This window comes from Melospiza melodia, chromosome 3 (genome assembly GCF_035770615.1).
Source record: "Melospiza melodia melodia isolate bMelMel2 chromosome 3, bMelMel2.pri, whole genome shotgun sequence".
Lineage (NCBI taxonomy): Eukaryota > Metazoa > Chordata > Aves > Passeriformes > Passerellidae > Melospiza > Melospiza melodia.
The window spans coordinates 4,627,344-4,648,892 of NC_086196.1; the positions used below are offsets into that span (position 1 = coordinate 4,627,344).

Consider the following 21,549-nt stretch of genomic DNA (forward strand, 5'->3'; position numbering starts at 1 on the left):
CAACTCTCTGCAAAAAACCTCTTTCAGAGATTCAGCTGTCAGTGAAATGGTGTGATTTTTTAGGCATAAGCCCTTTCCCTAACTACCCAAGATGTAAAACCCCCAAGAGCTGCTGCATGCTGCAAGTGCCACAGAAGGGTACAAGAATTTAATTCCTTATTTCAATGTAGTTATGAAGTGGCAAAGATACACCACAGATATATCTACATTTTTCTAATGATTATTCACTAGTTATATTTGAGCTCTAGGTGGTATTTTTATCTTCAGCTACACAAGTAATTCCATATAATGTGTTCATCTAGAATTCCACATTCTGAAATGTAAACAAGTGCTTTGTAAATTTGGCTTCTCTTCATGTTATCTCTTAAGCAATTGTTCATTTCCCTATAGCACAAGCTCCAAGAAAAAAAGACAGCTTTGGTTTATCCAAAAGCATAGTTGGAATACTGCCCTGCAAAACAGAACACACACACTATCGCCACCATAACAGAAATATAAAAATATTATTTTATTAGTACAAATAATTTTTTTCTTATGACCCATTAAGAAGTCAGGACTATACGGATACAAAGTACATTTGGGCTGTTTTTTCTCCTTTTCCTTCTTATGATGTTTCAGGAGGTTTTGAACCAAACAGCCCAGAGAACTGAATAATTCCTCTAGAAAGAATTAAGAATTTCACTCATTAAATCTGTGAAAAACAGGAGTCTACCAAAGAGTAGATAAAACCAAAGGCAACTCAGTATCATAATTCAATGTGTTCTGCCCTCAGACTGTCAGAAATGTTTATGTGGATAATAAATTGATTGAACACTTTCTCTTCTCAATTTTCAAATACAATGTACTGCTTAAGCTTCAAGAATATGGAGTTGATACACAAATACATTTCTTTCCTCAAGTTTGGGGCAAGTATTTTACATCAACACTTCCAAATCATAAAAACAAACAAACTGGGTTTCGATTCCTTTCCCATTTCCAGACAAAAAGTGACTTTAAATACTATTTTGAGAATTACTTCTGCTGATGTTTGTCTTCTGTCTTGCAGGATGGTGGTTTGACGCATGTGGTCCCTCTAACCTCAATGGAATGTATTATCCATTACGACAGAACAACAACAAGTTTAATGGGATCAAGTGGTACTACTGGAAGGGCTCGGGATACTCTCTCAAAGCTACGACGATGATGATTCGACCAGCAGATTTCTAAATGCTTTGTCATTGTGTGAATTATGTTTTGTATAGTCTTCAAAGACTTATTTTACCAAGCAACTTGTCTCATTTTTTCAAGCCCAGAAACATGCACTAGTGTTCTGAAGGGGTCAGTACAGTACAGTTCCTGAATTGCAATTGTCTTGATCAGCTAAAGCTCATATTATTCAACCAGACACAATGTCTAAAGCATCAACCTGGCAGTGATTTGGCCAAATGACTCAATAAAAAGAACATCCAAGAAACCATCAGACAACTTCAAGGACTCTGTTTTACTGATCATTTATGTTATGTATGTGTTAGTAAATAACTGGAACTGTGAAAAAAACCCTAAAATAGTTTTAGGAATATGCATTTTGCCTCACCACTGAACTTTAAACATTAATATAAAACACTTAGCTAGTTCTAGCTTAGTTCTAGCTAGATCTAGAACTATTTATCGTTCTGTGTCATCTGTGCCCTATATGTACATAAAAAAAAAAATCTTTTCTGTAATTAGCTCAATACTATAGTTAGGGAATACATTCTTTTCCCCCATAGTCTCCTAAACAACTTTTTACTCTTATTTGAGGATTTTTTCCAGTAGCCTGTATGACTATGTTTAACAGAGGACAAATAGCATTTAAGTAGTGTGCATTTATTCTTGGGAAATACCATTTACAAAAGTCATAATTTTTTCAGTCTGTTTCAGTCACTGTCTTTAAATTATAGAAAAGCCCTATGAATTACAATACAGCATGTATTCCTATACATTCTTATGAAGATTGCACTTTTTTCCTTCCCTTGTCATTTACCTGTAAAATAACTGTCCAGTATTTTGTAAACCGAGACAACGGCATTAACACCAGATGTCCGGTTGTCTGTGACAATCATGTATCACCTGGTGATGTAATATAACTATATGTTTTGTAAAAATAACCTGACTGAAAAACATATGCATGTTCTTTGATACAATTAAATTTATGCTTATGACTGAAGATACAAATTGCTACATTTTAAGAACAGGAAGAAAAATAATCTGAAAATTATCTAAGGTCACACTATAGGTTTTTCTCAGTAAGGTTAGGACTTCTCCCTAAAAATTCTCTGTAGGTAGGCCCTCAATGTACACCACAATGTGAATAAATTACTCTACTGGGTGATCTTTCCTTTTTTTTCTTTTTTCTCCCCTTCATTTTATTACTATATGCTTTAAAATTGCAAATCAGATTGAGAAGATATTTCTTCATACATCACAATAATTTAGTGGAGGTTTTTCTCCAAATTAAGTTTAGTTTTTAATTCTCATGCTTATTCTTTTCCTAATATTTTTGTAAAACTTTGATTTCAGCAGAAGACTGAATTAGTTACACTGCAAGAACTTAACCCAAAACAAAAAAAACCTCCAGACATATTTCCAGAAGCTAACTTAACAAAAGGTGTTGTAACGGCAACAAGGGTTGTGAAAGGTCTAGAAAAAATATTGTACAAGGAGGGGTGAGGGATCTGGGGTTGTTTAGATGGAGAAGAGGAGGCTAAGGGGGGATCTCATCATTCCCTACAATCACCTGAAAGGAGGTTGTAGTGAGGTGGGGTCTGATCTCTCTTGTACTCTGCTGGCAGTCGCAGGCCCAGAAGAAAGATGAGTCAGGGCAGATTCAGATTAGATATTAGAAAAAAAATTTCATTGTTACAGTGGTCAGGCACTGGAACAGGCTGCCCAGACAGGTTGTGGAGTCACTATCCCTAGAGGTGTTCAAGAGGCATCTGGATCTAGTGGGTGATGCTGCTTACACGTCACAGTGGACAGTTGGACTGGATGATCCTGTAGGTCTCTGCCAACCTGATGATTTTATGTTTCTATCTTGAAAATAGTAAGTGGTTTTGAGAAAGATTGAAGAAATCTCTCCATTTTAGACTGACAATCATTAAAGCTGCTATCAGAGTACCCCACCACTCACACAACCACCATTCTTCTTCACTGAAAATGTGTCATCATTGCTAAGTGTAGCAGAGACAAAAAAAACATTTCTAATATTACTTCATGATCTGATTTTATATAAACCTAAATAATGTAAATTAATAGTCACTGTCTGAAGAGTTCCATAAAATAATCTCTATGTATTTGAAATTACTGTTTAGTATTTTATTATTTTTCATAATAAAAACTTGTAAGGATATACACATCCCAGACTAAAAAAAAAAAAACTTCCCAAAATTGCTTTCACAAATTTTCAAGAAATGTCTTAGACAGAAGTCTGGAAGAGTGGTTACACTAGTAGAGGGGCCACACACACCAACAAGCACCTAGCATACCAAGAGAAGCCTCAAGAGCTGTTGTTTTTCAGCCTGGAGCAGAGAAAGGGAAGGGGAGATCTTAAAGGTGTCTGACTGAGGGTATAGGGAGGACAAAGCCAGACCCTCCTTGGAGGTTTTCTGCTATGAGACAAGAGACAGGGACAACTGGCAGTAAATACAATTTGGAATTGGGGAAAGTGAATTTTCCTTTTCATTTATTCATTTATTAGCAGAAGGGTGGATTGGACAAGTCCCTTGGAGCACAGTGTTGAATTAGACAACCTTCAGAAGTCCCTGCTACTCTAAAATACTTTATGATTCTATGAAATTTAATAGAAATGCTGAGTCTACTTACTGCATTTCCTGTGTTGGTACATTTAATCAGACAACCATAGAAAATACTCCCAATATTTGAGACAGTAAGCATATCCACACCAATAATACAAGGAAAGAGAAAAAAAGCCAACAAAACAAACAAACAAAAATCCTCCAAAATGTTTTTAAAAACCATGATAGCATCTGAATGCTCAGTCTAGCAAAGAAAAGCTGTGCTAACTTCTGGTTGACAATAACTTTCTTTATTTTAGTAAGGAAAACCCTGTATGACTAAAATAATTTAATATTGCATGGCTAGTTTTTATTTGTTGAAAAAAAGTTTATAGAATTTGAGGCTGATGACTGTTCTAAAATGTTAGGGGAATATGTCTTTAAATGACATTTCATCTAAAGAAGACTGCATGGCTTGAGCACCAAAGACCAAAGTGAAGCAACAGGAGGACATGTCAGAAGGAAGGCAATAATAGGAAGCAGAAGGCTGCAAAAACTACTTTTGACTTGGTACAAACAAGTAAAAAAATAACAGCAAGGTAACCTCTACTTTTAATTCCTTCCTGTAATCAAATAAACAGTATGCAAAACTAGAATGTATTTCCATTTTCTCTAAGCACTTTTTAGGAAGCAGGAAAGAAACAAGAAAAAAAAAAAGACAAATAAAACCACATGAATAAATTTATGCTCCGATAATAATCGCAGCTGCAAAAAAATTAAAGTATCTGTTACCGTAAGAAATTAGAGTGACTAAACAAGGAATGGTAGTGGAAATATTGCCTTGGACTTCAACTTTGATCCTTTGCAAGAACAGCACATTGCAAAAAGAAGTGATTCAGGTTCTTAGCACAACCCTAACCTCCCTTAATTTACATTCTCATCATCCCTCAAATTCTCCTTACTTCAGCTTCAGGAATAAAATCTCTAAAGGGAATCTCAAAAAAAACCTCAGGAGGAATCACCTCTGAAGAATGCTATGTACATTGTTACTGATAGCATACTTTGTTGTTAATCAAGGTAGTCTGAAAAGAAACAGAAAACTCAAAGCAACCTAATATGAAATTCAGTATAGGTTTTTTCATTGAAATACAGAAAAGGGGAAAAAAGAGAAAATGCTTCTTATTTATTTTTCACATTAAGGTTTACCATTCTTACTGTATTTGCTATATAAAAAATCTAATTTCCTATTTTATAAAAAATATGAACTTATAATGGATAATTAATTTCTTTAAGGGTTATTTGAGATGAACTGCTACAGTTTCCCTAAACTTTGAGAACATACACCTTACAATCATGAAATAAGTAATACATATAATAAATAATATATATTAATGTTGGATATATAAATTTACATAAGTTATAGATTTAGAAAGAATGCTAAATAGAAGTTCTTAACAGTTAATAAAATTACAGTAAAAATAATTTTCATACCCCATTAACTGCACTTTCTTCAAAGTTGGTATGAAACTTTGAGAAAAAAATTGCAGACACTAATTTAGTGGAGGGATAATTACTGGAATGATTGACTAGTAACCAGCTAGACTTCTACTTGTTTTAAAACCAAAATAAAATCCCTGTTCCATCAATTACAACACATGAAGTGCACTGAGGTCTACACAGATACATCATGCCCCCACATACCCATTTATGCACTAGTTCCCAATTCAGTAATTGAGAATGATTATTAGAGGCAGGAAAAATGCTTCATTTTTTCCTACTTAGCAGTTCTAGAAGACCACAGTAATTTTCCATTGCCCAAGTAATTTCTGGGCCAAAAAACCTGAGTCCCTGACCTGCAAATCTTTCCATTTGGCAATAACATGCCTCTCCAGTTTGCACACAGGTACAAATAGAAATAAAATTAAAGAACATTTATATTTCAGTAAGATGCTGGTTTATTCAGGTGTTAATTGGTGAATCAACATTTTGCATTTTCCACATGTACCAAAGTTTTTGCACACACTTCAAAAAGTATTGGATGAAGAGGAAAATAACTCCTTACAGTATCTGCTTTAAAAAAAATATTTTTCTAGTAGGCTTCCTTATTCACTAAACCTATTTAGAGGGCAAATCATTTTTCAGAAAAACAAAAGAAGGCTCACAAGCTTAAAAGACCATTAAACTTACAGGAGCTGCAGGGAAGCTGGATGAAAGCTCATATGGTTCCTCTGAGATCCAATGGCCTAATTCCAAAGACCACAGAACCTAAAATAAAATAAGTGGTAAGTAGAATCTTAAAATTTCTAAAATCACCTTTTTGAATGTGTAATTAGAGGTGACAGTGCTCTTACAATACCTCGCTTTCTATTTCATTTACCCAAACCAAATCATTGGGTGAAAAATCAATAAATAAGAAAGAAACAATTTTTACAACTAAAACAAACCATTGAAATATCAGTCATACTTCTATGCACAGCTACATTACATTTTAAAACATTGTGAGCATATTCAAAAAGTCAACTATTTTTTAATCACAATACATAGAGCAAAAAAATTGAAAAGGGAAGTCATAATATATCAGTTCTGTTCTCTCAGTTCAGTAATCATTGAATTTCATGAGGTTCCTGTTGGCTCATTTCTCCAGCTTGTCAAAGTCCATCTGAACAGGAACATCCATCTGGTGTATCAAACACTTCTCAGAGTTTCCCAACATCTGCAAACTTGCTGAGGGTGCATTCTTCCCCATCATCCAGACCATAAATGAAGATGTCAAACAATACTGGACCCCTACTACTACAAGGATTATGCAACTATTGCAAAGAATCCACATCACATATATAAATCATCCTGCAAAGAAGAATAACTTAGTTTCTTGCATCAAAGAAGACTGCAGAACACTGACACTCCAGAAAACACATAATCATTTGTGTCCATCATTTGTGAGCTCTGAAACACTGGACCAGTATGATCTTTGGAGACTAGTAATCCTTAAAACTGTGCACCACTGTGCCCAGAATTCTGTTCCCATCAGGATCAGCATCAAATGTTTAAAAGGAAAAAACTACTTTAAATGGTTGTATTTCCAATTTCTGATATTTAATTTTTTTTTTTGGTAAAACTTTCCCTGAACTACTCCATGCAGCATTTTTTACGGATTGATTTTCTAAACATTCTTCAGAACAATTTATCATAACTTGCAATTGGTAGACTATAATATTAAAAGCTCCATGAAGAGTATTCAAATTCTATCCCTCAATTGGTAAAAGCATTGTCTTAATGGGCAAATGGAAAAAGAGAAAGTTCCTATGCCCTTGAGTCATATTACAGGACATTCTACTCCTAATTGGTAGGCAGCCTAAATTCTGAAGGCCATTCTGATGGAAGATAAAATTATTTTTTTCATTGATTTTACAAGTGGTGAGCCATGAAGCTTCTCACAGAGGTAAAACACGGGTATCTTCCTTGCCAAGTTTGCCCACTGTCACTCAATTCAACAACTTTTCCCATTTACAGGTATTTGAGCTTGACAATGTCTCCTTTGTAGATGCCATCTGGCACTCCTTAAGTTCAAAAAAAGCCCTGTTACCTACCAGTGAGACATTCTGTTGCTCCTAGAGCAAGTGAAGCTAACTGAACAAGAAGCAGACATATACCCCCTAAACAGGATATATGGAATTTATCAGAAAGTAAATCCCTGTTTTAGGATAATTAAGCCTCTCTCATGTCTTCCCTAAATAGCTCTCTGGCCATTTCAAATAAATTAAGTCATTAGCACAGCCATGCACTATTAAACAGTTGTAATTATTCATCTTAGAACAAGCTCAATTTCATCAGTGTCTGAAATTATTCCCATGCGTGATTCGCAATGACTGAAATACTCTGCCATACAAATGCATATATTATTAGTTTAAATTTAAATTATAAATTGTTCCCAATTAAAATTTGTGAACGAGTCTATGAAATATTCCCTGTAGATAAAAACTGGCATTATATATATTGAGCATGGTAAAGTTATCCTTTACAATGTTACAGCTCACTAATGGAAAATTCTAAGCTGGACAAATTGATCATAAACTAGCAATATAAACCTTATAAAATGGCCCAATTGCTTGTAAGAAAATAAGTTTCTGTAAAGGGCTCTTTTGCCCCAAATCTATTGCTACAAAGCAGTAAAATGCAAATTCAGTTTTCATAACAAAATTATTTTCTAAATAAGTTCTACAGTTTTTAGTCCAAAGTATTTTATGCCTGATGACTGCCAGGGAAACCAACAACCTCGAATGTGAACTTCTACAAAAGCTGTTTCCTTGTTTGATGTGACAAGTGATGCCTGACTTGTGAGGAGAGGTGTCCAGTTTTGCAGGCTATTGGAAAAGATTTTTTTTTTGCTGACAATAGAAAGCAGCATATCCTTAGACTTACTGCTAAACTTGATTACAAAACATTCAAAGAATACTATGTTTACTTTTAGAAAAAGCACAATCAAATATTTGAAAATGCAACAGCTATGCAAAAAGAGAAAATAATTTCTACAGCCATTATATCATACCAAACATAAAAATAAGAGTTAAGCACATTAAGAAATCAATGACCTTTAAAAATATTCAAAACCTAATAATGCATTGCAATGTTCAGCTAAAAAAAAGTATTGTAACTTCTTAAAAAATACATTTAAGACTGCAACTTAGGATTTTAAGTTATGAATTTTAGGGTGGTACCTGTGTATATTTTTTATAATTACTTTTAACAATTTACAATAAGAATATCAAAGCCTCTTGGCTTTATATTTATAGCTGTATATATTTATTGAACATAAAAGAAACTTGTAAATGTAATTTCTCTTTTAATCACGATATAAATAGGCATATTACATTAAAAAAATTCTTCATAAATAAACTTGAGCAGGAACAGATGTACTGTGCTGTATTACATATACATCACGTCCTTATAGTATCAAAACTATGTTTGTATCAAAAGTAGCTGGAAAACAACCTAAATAGATTAAAATATAAACCCAAAAGATTAGTTATGATTAAGTAATCCTATTTCATTTTCCAGGCCAATTCTACAGCAATGACCTTTATCAACCCTTGTAGTATTTACAGAATTTTGTTTAGAAATGAAATTTGTTTGTCTTAACAAAAGATGGATTAATGCTTGTCTATCATGGTTCTGGAATTGAGTACAAAGCCATCGTATCTACTCTCCTAGATAAAAAGAAAATTGGATACTGAGTTCATGAACAGGTCCTGCAGTAAATAATTAGGTCACCACTCACTAAAACATTCAGTTTTCATGAAAACAAAGACAAGAACTTTCCATTCCAAGTCACTGAAAGTTTGTTTCTGACTTTGGCAAATTTTCAACCAGTTACATTTTCTTAGCAACACCAAAAAATTCTTCAGATTCATGTAATTCAAAAAGAAGCTATGATTTGCAATGTTATTCTTAGCTGAATACTTCAGAATGTGTGTTTCTATTGAGAATAAAGAGCTATCTCGAAGTTTTCAAATGTGCAGTTATAAAAGAATTAGCTCAAAGGGTCTGAAAACACACTATTTGGTTAGTTATTATTTAAGGTCTCTCACCTATCTAGCTAGTACAATGCATGATCTTATGTTATTTATATTTGAATAATTCATCTTGAAAATGTAAATGGAGTGCTATGAAGGTTAAATGTCTGATGGTAAATTTGGTATTTCTCCAACATCTATCTCTAAAAATAACATTTTAAGTTTTTCTCAGGAGAAAAAAAAACACTTTACCTTAAATTATGTCCACAAGTCAAAAGGCAGAGGTAAATATATTTACTGACTAATTTTCTACTGAATTCCTCAATTCTGGCTAGGTAAGGCTTCAGTTTTCTCATCTCTAGTTAACCAATTTGGGTAAAAAGATGGCAAAAGTACTTGGTCGTCTGGCCAAATGGCCATTGACACAATATGAAATAAGAAAATGAAGTACTTACATCATATGATTCAATGATTTAAACAGATGAAGATATATTTTTTTAAAAGGTTCAAAGCACCGTTTTAATTCAGTCAAATAAATAAATAAACAAATAAATAAATTGAGGGAAAATACATTTATGGGCAAAGTTGGACCTAGTCTCTGTGAAAGAGGTAAGCACAGTTCTAAAATTATTAAAAATAGCAATCTTCCAGATAAGCAGATACTATAAGATCAAACCTGATTTGGAGATCCGAAGTTCCTCTCTAGTTCTTTCTCATGCATCTCTCCTAGTAACTTCAGATCTTTGTCTAAATAGCAGCTCAATAAAATGAGTGAAAACAGCATCAGCATTTCATCCAATAACATCTACAGGGACAAACTAACCCTTGAAACAATTTCATTCAACTTATTGGCACTATAAGAGGGATATAGGTGCTCCCAGGATGAGTCTACAAGGTAGACCATAAGACAGGAGGGCAACATTTCCAACCAAAACTGCTCTATGAAGAGCATAGCTACATATTTTCACCATGTATTTGTTCACAGAAGTGCAGGGCATAAAATGGGCAATGAAATTCTAGGACAGCACTTGGAATACTGATTATCCACACTGCTTTATGTACAAAGACAGGAAACTATTTTGTAGTACTTATCTCTAGCTACCTTTGTAGTTATTTGAAGCTTTTTCTCAAGGAAAAAGGTGGCTTTCATGTTTGAGCACCCCATATGAAAAAGTAACTTGTGACAATTACTTTGTAACTTGTTTAATGCTCCATACAAAGCCAAGTGTGGGACAGATAATTCAGTGTATTTAATTAATAGATGCAAAGAACCATATAGTAGGCTGGAATGAGTCTGTTGAGATGTTCTTCTCCAAAACCCCTGCTCAAATATGCTCCTCTTAATGCAGCCAAGGATGCTATTAGTTTTCTTTTGCCACAAAGGAACATTACTGGATCCTTAAGGTGGCCAAAGATGCAAACCCTCTATTCCAAGGAAATTAATCACCAAGACCTTCTGAAAAACCTGAAGTATACCACAAGAACTTCAGAGAACTGCATATGTATCATACAGGACAAGCTTCATACTGGAAAGTGCCAGACATATTGAAAACAAAAAGGCAGCAGTTTATTTTCCACCCAAAAAGTAAATTTTAAAGCATTTATAAGAAAAAGGAAACCACGAAATTTAGTTATTCAACAACCCTTTTCTGTATAAGATGAAGAGCTATTTCCGTATAAATTTCACCATCTATGTTTTATAGCTCTGGAAAATGAGGAAAGCTGAGCAACTGTCATCTGCAATGTCAGACAGAGTGGTTAATCTCTATTATTACAGTGAGCAATTCAGATGGATTAAGCTGGGCTGACAGATAAGTTCCCCACCCACTTACCACTATTCCTATTATACATTTTTTCCCATTTGCAGTGAAATACCCAAGAATTTCCCATTATTTTTTCTAATTCTGAACACAATATCTGTTCCAGAACATAACAGAAATATATCAGGACATAGAAAGTTCAATAATGTGAGTTGGCTACTGTTGAGCAGAAATTAATCTGTCCAAAAATAATGCATGGGACATGAGTTTTTCATCCATGAGATAAGTCCTCTTTCTAAGCTAGATAATGAGGTACAACACAGGAATATTTTGGTTAAATTAAACACTGAAAACCTGTAAGTAAGTAACAGATTTTCACACAGACAAATTTCATCTAATTGAACTAACTCTAAGTAAGCCTGAATAACTGAACATTGGCATCACAGCAGGTTGCATGGACACAAACATAGTTGATATTTCAGCTATACAAACTAAATTTAATTTCTTGTGTAGTAAAGTTAGAAACATTTCTTACCCATTCATAAGAAACAATCCAACACCCACGAGCAATTCCCAGCATAACATTCAAGGTACGACGAGGACTCCCAGTAACTACATGACTTGTTGTTTCACACACTTCATTTGAGAACAAAAAGTCTCCAAGTTTCTTCACAACCTGAATTACTGTATTTTGCTTCCTAAAAAAGAAGAAAAGATAAAAAAGCCCATGCAACATTGAATGGAGGAAGGCAGAATTATAAAAGCCTATACATACACCACAAATTAATTCAAATTCACCTCATTTCTTTTCCCACTAAACATTTTTTATCCTTTTCTCACTAAGCCTCTACCTATTTACTAGCCCTAAATTCATTAGCCTCTCCAGAGTCCTAACAGACCCTTTTCCATTATCACACAATCACATCTACTTGCACATCAAAGCCCTTTTGCCCCCCTCATCTATCTTGTCTGTTTAAATAAAAGCTTTTGAGTGCAGAATTATCCATTATGTTGTTTGTGTACAATGCCCAACACAACAGAGCCTAATTCTTTTTTTCTTTTATAGTACTATAAAAAATATTACCAAGGAATGTAAACATGCAGACACAGCACATTTAACAGGTTTTCATTAAGAAGACCCAGATATTCAGCATCTGAATAATGCTGTGTCTAAATTTAGAAAAGTCCTAAAGTTCTATCTGGCTTGCAACCTACACATCTATGCCAATGTTTCAATTAAAAATTCACTTATCCTTAAATACAATTATAATGAAATACATAAAATTAGATCTACATTCCAGAATGGCCATCTATAACTGGAATTCTAATTTGAGCTATCTACATAGTTATGCAGGAGTACATAAATAAATAATTATGAAAACAGGAAGACATTGGTATCACAAGAGAAAAGCTGTTGCATGACAACAATTTACTGCTTTTATTAATGATTATTTTTACAATTATGAATGATCCTTAAAGATCTGTAAAATAAAGCAAAATCCTGGTGGCCTCTCTACTCCCCAAACTAACTTGGAAATGTCCATGGAACACAAGAGAAAGCAACAAGTCACAACCTTGAACACAGCCACACTATCACAGTGGTGATCCTTTAAGGCAAAACTTCTGAGGTAATCACAAACACAAAGCAAGTGCACTCAGAGCACCTCCAGAAGCCTTTGGGGTTGCTTCATTCTCACTGCATTTAACTCCACAGAAAGGAAGTCTGGTAGAACTCCCAAAATACCCCAGCTAAATCAAACACTACTTAACAGAATCCCAACAAAACTGAAAAAAAATTCTTCACAAAAATCGGAGCAATCATTTTTCAAGAAATTTAAAACAAGAAAATGAATAGTGAAAACAGTGCAGCAAATTAATGTCATGAATCAAAAGGTGATATTGTATGTTGACATACTATAAAAAAAATCCTATGGCTAACCCTCTCCCTGGTATGAATTCTGGCCTTGGTTTTATAGCTTTGATTGTTACTAGAATTCTTAGCACTCCCTTTTCATTTTGTGAGCTTTAGCTTGATATAGCCTACAAGTGAATGTTTTTGCAACATTGCAAGTCATAGGGGCTGGCCCTGCCCAGACTGCATGCTCCATGCTTTACCTGAACCTTTTCTAAATTCTTCCTGTGTCTACGCAAAATTCCTCACAAGGAGAAGAAAATTTTTTGTTGTACAAGTCTTGAATCAAAGATGTCTTACAAACTGCAGAGAAAACTCACCAGTTTATACTTAAGACAGCTGCAAAAACTGGTGGATGAAAATTTACAGCAAAATTTCAGTGAATTTTTAAATCAGAAAATTAGATAGCTGTATGGTTGTGAATCAGTGAGCAGCATTTATTATAATCTCAAAACCCAATGCCATGAAACTACTGAACTCATGCATCTTAAAATGCAAATTCTAATGAATCACTTTTGAGGCTGTAGCTACTATTATCTGCACTGTAGTGATGATCCACAGTGACTCTGCATTGCATGACTTGTGAGGTACATTTTATAGTCCTGGTGTTACTAGCATCCAGTCACATTAAATAGAAGAAAAATATTAATTCTCTTTTATGTTTCTGACATATATAAGTACACTTGTTAATAGCTATTGATAACCTTCTACAAAAAACTTCTGAAAGCATAGCCACCAAGTGCTGTTTCTGAGTATTTATTTCTATGTAACTGTCAACATTTAGTTACAGCAAACCTGAAACAGATTTTTGGGTAGTATAAATATCTTGAGTTTTGAAAAAGAATTCAAAAACTGTAAGCAACTGTAGTATAAAATATGGAATCGTGTTTTTGTTGGATGTTCCTTATGCTTTAAGACTTTTAAGAGAATGATAAGAGCATGCCAGAAAATTATTAACTCTCTCCCAAAATATGCAGTGGCAGCTGCTTCTAATGTTCTGAAACGAAGTCAGTAGAAAGCCTACAACTGATATTTATTCTGCAACTACTCATATGAAATAAAATATTTTAAATTGATGTTTCAGATTACGACTTTTTAATTAGAAATAACAAAAATGTATGCTCAAAAGGCTGTGTTGGGCTGAACCATTTACTACATACAACTACTATGTACATTTCCTTCAGATAAGTTCAAAACTTGCTTAAGATTTTAGTGTTATTGCTCTGAACCTTTGTTGATCTCACCTATGGAACTACTTCAGTCTCCACCAGAGAAACAAAATCTTGTATATACAGTGCAAATAATAACAAAATACATACGCACAAACAAGTTTCTAGCAAGAATTCAAAACGAAATAAAGTGCAGAGCCCAAAGATAAATTTAATTATCTGTAAGCATAAAAAATTATCAATATTCAAATTTAAATGGCAGGGTGAATAAAGAATCAAAATGCTTCATACTTACTCAGAAGACATACTTGTCATAACTAGCGTCCTTGTTGGCTAGAGACATGAAAGAAACAAGAAAACATAAAAAATCTGGAAAAAAAATCTCTGAAAAAACCCCCTTAAATTAGAAAATGTTATGTTCAAAAGGTGCAAACTACTTCATAACTATACTATCACCTGGGGAAAAGTCTGTACTTAATTAACACTTATACCAGAAATATTAAACTTTGAGGATATGGAAGGAAAGAAAACCCTTCAATCATGTTTTATGTCAAAGCATACAGTATAGCAAAAGACAGGAATGTAAAGGCAAAATGCAAAGGATTTCCAGCCTAGGATGCCACAGAAATAAGGACAGTATTGGTCTCCTTAGTTTTCATCAGATGGAAAGGAAAAGGAAGCTTACCCACAACAAAGAAAACTGGCAATTTATAATTCCAGTTTCTTCCAAAAGAAAGGTAGAAACTGCTTCAGAAACCAGAAATATAATTTTAATGGTTTTGTTTTTATTTTGATACTGTATTTTTGGGGGGTTTTGGCACAACTTCAGTATTTTATGTCAAGGTTAAATAAACATTCTTTCAACTCTTCGGTATTTTCTAGTGAATAAAAGTTGTCCAAGTAATATCACAAACAGGACATACTCAAAGAATACAGCAATCTTCAAATCAGCAATTCTGAGACACCTTAAACAGCAGTCCTCCCTTCTCCTGCAATACTCCCCATAGCTTTTGTGAGAAGCAGGAATGCTTGCCCCATACGGACTTAAAATAAGCTTGGGAAGAATTATTATTACAGAGGTCAGAAGAGGAGGAAGTTCATCACCACTGACCATGAAAGCCCCCAGTATGCACAAAGGCAGGACAGAACATCAATTTTAGCAGCATCAGAGAAATACATAACTACATAGAACATGGTCATTAAAAAACATATGTAAGAAGAGGTTTTGATCATCTTAGCTAAGAATAACTCATAGCTACATAAACATGCACAAATATATATATTTATATATATATATATATATATGTATACAATCATTTTGATTTTGTAGGAAAAGGAGACTGAATTTTATACAATGATTTCAAAAAATGTCTTCTAATTTTCAAAATCAGTATATGAATTTAAATTACTTCTCCATATAGCCACTGCTCCATATGAAATACTAACTCCCAGTTCTGTCCCCCAGTATATTACCATGACCACAAGTGGCAAGCTCCCAAAGTATCCACTAAAATACAGTTTCTTTTGGACAATGCACTGAGGTAAAAGTATAAAAATATTTCTAATTGGGAGCAAAGGCAAAAAAAAAAAATTCAGGGCAACTCATTTTACCTAGTAATGAATCAAAGAACAGAAGAGAGAAATCTGCTGCAATTCCATCTGACCTCTGTTATCAGTACAGAAGAGTTCTCTATTGAACAACCAAGTAACCTCTCACATTTAAGAAAAGAGCTGGAAATACCCGTGTAGACAATTAGACTAACTAATAATGTGCACCATGACTATTCATTATATGAACACTTTTGCATAAATAGAACATGTACCCTTGAGAATGTAGGTTAAAGATAACACAAGTAGTAGTCATTTCAACATACACGTGGCAATTTCATTGTGGTTGTGTACATTTAAAAACCACAAAATCCAGACACCATTTAAGTCTTCAGAAGTAACATAATGCACCATATTCAATAATTTTTAAGGTTAATAATAAACGTGCACTCAGACCACACTATGTGAGTGCTACAATACTTCAAACTGACTATGTATACAATGTGAAAATATAAATCCAAATAACAACAGAACAAAAGAAAAATTCAAAAGAAAAAAGGAAGAAACTTTTGCATTGAAATATTGGAAAGAAATTCTATGCAGTATTTTTGGAAATACACGTGTCCAAATTCTAACTTGTTGCCAGCAATACTTACTGATGATGTCTCACTCTACTGCTAGTCAGATAGCTAAAAAGAATATGCCCTTATCTTGATCAAATTTGGTTCTATTCTTAGCCAAAAGAATTTCTACTGCATTACTTCCAACTCCAAACAAGCAGTCAGATTTAATTGCTCTTGAAAGTTCCAACTCAATTCTACACTGGAATTTTATATGCAAAGAATCTGAGCAAAAGTAATGACAATGCAACAATATATGTCAAATATATCTATCATAACATGAATATATTAGTATTAAGTTATATGCACTCAAAATTTGACAATAAACACTCAAAAAAGGTATCTAATAACACATTGAGGGCTCTTGTGGCAAAAGGGCCCCACATTACTGAACAGGTTAGGTCAGATGATTAAAATCAGATGTGAGGTCACATTATTATGAGTATATGCCTCATACTGTCTTAATATAAATTGTAGGATTTCCATACACTCATGAGCATTAAAGGACTCTGGGATGTAACAGTCTGGAAAGGCAAAGACAGGGCTTAAAAACAAGGTTTTGCTTGGCTCTGTCCAGTGTTTTTGGGTGGAAAAACTCATCTACATCAAATGTGTATGTTTCAGCATGGTCATGACATTCTCCTCTATTACCTGAAGCCAGCCTCATTGCTATCACAATCAAGCTTCTTGCCTAAAAGTCTGGAGTTAAATCCACGCACAGCAGTTGCACTAGGTTCTTGAGAGTGTTCGTCTAGTATTAGCTCTAAAGTAGATCTTGATGTGTCAGTTCAGAATGCGCAAAAAAGTATCCTTCCTCGCAATTTTTTATAAATGCTATGAAAGTATTACTAATCACACCACTATTTTTGCCAAACTTGGCTTAAAAAGAAGCAATCTGATAAACTAAGGCCAGTGCAGCTTGAGATCCTACAGCTGCTTCTTCAACTTCAGAGCAGAAATGTTTGTTAGGAGTTCCTTAATACCAAGTCTATAGGTAAGTAAAAATAGTGGATCCACACAAATCAGGAAATCTACAGCCTGTCCTGACCTTACCCTGCAAGGTCAGTTTTGAATTGTAGCTTCTATGTTACAACACATTGTGTAAAAGATGATGCAGTGAGAATTCTGAACAAATGTCTTGTCAGTGCACTTCGAAGTAGTTCAAAGGCTCAAGAATGCAGAAGGGTGTACACAAAATGTAGAAATTGGAAATAAATTTAATTTCTTCCAAACTACTATTTCATTTGCATTCAGAACTGCATATTTTTGCAAGTTAAAGGTCATTTGCTAAGCAGACAATATTTTGTTTTATTGCTTCAATAAGACAAGTAGTACTCTTTAATTACAGTTACCAAGTAGAAAACTTAGCCAAACTATGTTCTAATTTTCAGTTCTACATTTTTCAAGTTAATTGCTTTCTCCTCCACCCCCTACTATGCAATTTTTCTTCTGTGCTTTTTGTGTCTGTTTTATTTTACATGTTGCTTTTATTTGAAAAAAAGAGTTAGCATTTACTTTTCTGACCAGCAAAAAGACATCTGGTGAGCATCATTATGAGTTCTAATGCATGTTTGTAGCAGGATTATTATTAATAAAACACTGGAAAAGGTGGTATTAAGTTAACTGGTCCTTTTATTTATCATTAATCTCTGAATCCTGAAGAGTTGCATATCCATACACTGAATCAGAGCACACGCTTCTTTGTGAATTATTTTTGAGGTCTGGAATTCAGACTTCATTATAAATGACAGCTTCAGCTTTCCTTTACATATTTCTTTAGAAGCACTGTTGCATTAAGTACTTCTTTAGAGTCTGCCAACAACAAGATTTTTCTAAGTCATCTGAAATATAGAACATTCATTTCAGTAGCTAGAAGGAAACAGTACTTGTAAATTTCCCCAGTACTTAAAAGTGATAATTCCTATTTGTTAACTGACCTACACCACAAAAGAGGTATCCAACATCAAAATGTATTCCTTCTGTCTTCTAAATTTGAGCTGGTGTTTCTTGGAGCTGAAGGACAAGTCCTGTTTTGTGCAACCTGCTTTTCTAGAAGGTGAACTCAAACTTTGCTTTGTAAAGCATGTTGTGAGTTCTTCTTCGTAAGTGACAAATGAATAAAAATTAGACCATAAAATGTTTTCCCAGACTAGCTGTCAAGAATAAAGTGTATTCATGCAAAGAATTGATTTGACAGGAATAGGTTTAGATTTGTTACTGGTTAAATTCCAGCCTATGTACATTAGATCTTATTTTATCTTTGTATCAAGAACCCAGGTCTCAAATATTTTTCAAGAAATTATTTCAACTATAGGACTTTTAAATTATCTATTATTTAGTCCAAGTTCTTCTCTTGTGCCTTAGGGTTGACTGAAGTTCTGAAAGAAATAAGCATTGGAGTAGTCTCAAACTCAGATACATGTTTTAGTGGAGTGAAAAAAGAGATCTTCAACTTCAGGACTCAACAAGATACCCTAAGTGGTTTGGCCAATATTCAAGGAATAAAGAACTTTTGGAGGCAGGCAGGAAGAAAACAGTACATTTGTGAGCAAAGACAGTTTAAAGAAGAGTATATTATACTATTTTATAATCTTCAAATCACTTTTTTTCTCTGCCTATTGTAGGTCTATCAGATGGTTTTGAAATTGCTTTACTACCCTTATACTCAATTTTGTTCTCTACAACTGCATTTCAGAAGTAATAATCTTCAGTCTTATTAGTATATGAACCAAAAGACAGAGGTATAGGTAGCATAGGAATATTTAAAAATCAGGTTAATTTCACTCTGCTTGTATTTAAGAAGATTGCAATGAGGACCCAAAACTTAAAGGCTGTTTATAGAAACAATTTGTAAGTAATACTACATTAATTTATTCAAGTAATTGTGGCTCATAGATGAAAATAACTGGTAATTGTAATGAATGATAACTATTCAGTATTTTCAAACAGCAATTATTCAAAGCTGTAATTAAGTTTCTGGCTGGCCTTTCTCTTATCAGTCCTTTGATACTGATATTTTGACTCACCATTGTGAGTCATTGGGCAGAAGAACTTAGGCACAAAGATACATTTCCCTTGTGCAGAGTGTAAGCATGGAACCATTTTAAGAGGGAAGGAACCATTTGGCATCACCCCAACTGTTACATGGTGCGTTTGCACAATTGTTAGCAGTGTAAGGTTAATTTGGATAGTTGAAGTCCTCTGGAGATTGCCAACCATTCAACAATGAGTGGGATTCGAGGTGAAGATGTTTGCAGGCCAAAAGACTCAATCCAGGATTGATGGTAATTTTGTGTTAAGATAAAAGATTTTAAACTTCAGTAAATACTTTGCTGACAAGACTGTAACCCACTTGATGGTAATCAACAACCTGACTTAAAGCTTTACAGCCTTCTAGACCATATGGTAAACAAGTGGACAAAATTTACTTCATGCTTTTAAGTGCAACAGCAATATCAGGAAGGGTATAATAATAATTTTTTAGAAGCCCACAGAGACTTTTTTTAGTATCTTGAAGGAAGGAAATATGTGAAACACAAAAGATTTTTGTAGTGCATATGTAATGTGTTGCAAGATTTTTTCCTGTTTGACTGATTGCATATTTATATTTCTGTTCCACACAGATTTGTTTGTCATAATTCAATTCCACAAAGATCACACCAATAATCTATCAAAAGTTTAATTTCAATGAAGAAAAAGATGGAGAATGGAAATGGAAATTTCCAGAGAAAGGATGGAAATCTGTCAAATTATTAAAAAAAATCTTAATGAGGAAACATCAAATGCTGACAAAAAGGAGATCAGGAAGTCTTTTGTTCAGATTGCTTTTCAACAATTTTCAAGATCTGCAAGACCATAATTTAGAAAGGAGACCCATTAACAAAAGGATTTCCAGTAGAGTTATGCCAGATACCAATAGGTTTACATAGGCTGCTCATTTTTCCAAAAGTTAAATTAAAAAAAAAAAAAAAAAAAAAAAAAAGGATCTAAGCAGCAGTTGCTTTTCCTCGTGATAGTTGCTGATTCCAAGAGGGAAAAGAGTTTCAGTTTTACAGTTATTCTCTGCCAAACCAGCTGCAGTCCAGTGGATTATGTGGTTTTCTGGCATGATGGTTGTGAACACAGTACATATCAAAATCAGAAAAGAACAGCATAGATACGTATCTTCAGCAACGAGGAATGCTTCAAGCATGGACTCTGTGGTCTGACTTCTTGCACAACATTTCTGTAGTGTTCCCCCTCATGCTCTGAGCCAGAAAGCCGCATTTGCTTTTTGCACCTAAGCCTTCCATCCACCACTAAATCCAAGAGTGCCACAGACTTTATTTAAAAGGATGGAGATGACATAAATGTACTTCAAACTTGAGATTCCAGGATGTTACTCTTGGTGCTTATCCTTATCTACCATTCACTATAGACAGATCTTGATCAATTTCCTACTTGCCTAAAATTAGTAACAAAAAGATGTTCTGAAGTAACGTGAAGCTGCATAAACAGTCTCTTAATCAAAACTCACCAAGCCTACCAGCTTTTTTGGAAAAACAAAGAAACAGTGAAATGGGTTTTTTTCCTTAATTTTATGAAGACAAAAAATTTCAAAACTCTCCACTGACTTAAGCCTCTATGACTTTTAGAAGAAGGCTCTAAAAATAACCAATATGTCAATTTGTTGAGCAAACAACAATTTAGTGACAATTTTATATAAAAAATTGGGGAAATTCAGTTCCTGGATCTTTCTTATCCTGCCTTCTAAGATGACAAGCTACAGTCAACCACCTCAGGTTTCACTGTCACAGCACATTTCCAGTGTTCCAAACAACAACACATACAAGAGTGTGAACACCAGCTGCAAGTGTCCCTGGAACAACAGGAAACAGCTTGAGCTGAAAGGAGCATGTGCCTTTTGCCCTAGAAAGGCACTGATTTTAAAAGACACAGTTTCAAAATTAAGCAATAGACCACAGTACTTCAGTAGGTGGTCCCAAAAAGCTAATATGAAACCTGTCATAAAAGGGAATGATTTCTAGGGACCCAAGGTCATAAATCAACCCATTAGGTTCATCTACAGGAGATAATCCTGTCAGGAAAGGTAGCACCCCTAAGGGGTGCTAACAAAGCTGTTGACATTAGGATATGGCCCAAAGCTTGCAATGTAAGGTACAGCAGCAAATGCCAAGGGTATGGTATGGCTTCTGTCCTGGAAGCCCTCCACTTGATGTGGGAGAAGTGTGGGGGACAAATTCACTAGCTAGAGAAAGTCCAGAATCAGAATTGC

General features: G+C 34.2%; 2 protein-coding genes across 3 annotated transcripts in view; one reads left to right on the plus strand and one right to left on the minus strand.

Moving 5' to 3' along the window:
• The window catches only part of ANGPT2 (angiopoietin 2), a 41,418-nt gene extending 39,068 nt beyond the window's left edge, over window positions 1-2,350 (plus strand). For both annotated transcript variants that reach the window (XM_063150715.1, XM_063150714.1), the window contains one exon: window positions 1,046-2,350. In XM_063150715.1, coding sequence (XP_063006785.1) covers window positions 1,046-1,206 — 161 coding nt within the window. In that variant the 3' untranslated portion in view covers window positions 1,207-2,350. The remainder of the gene's footprint in view (window positions 1-1,045) is intronic.
• MCPH1 (microcephalin 1) overlaps window positions 1-21,549 on the minus strand; it is a 118,706-nt gene that overhangs the window by 74,487 nt on the left and 22,670 nt on the right. Inside the window, exons 9-11 of the mRNA XM_063153408.1 lie at window positions 14,402-14,439; window positions 11,561-11,723; window positions 5,940-6,017 (exon numbers count right to left, since the gene is read on the minus strand). Of these exons, the coding sequence (XP_063009478.1) occupies window positions 5,940-6,017; window positions 11,561-11,723; window positions 14,402-14,439 (279 nt within the window). The remainder of the gene's footprint in view (window positions 1-5,939; window positions 6,018-11,560; window positions 11,724-14,401; window positions 14,440-21,549) is intronic.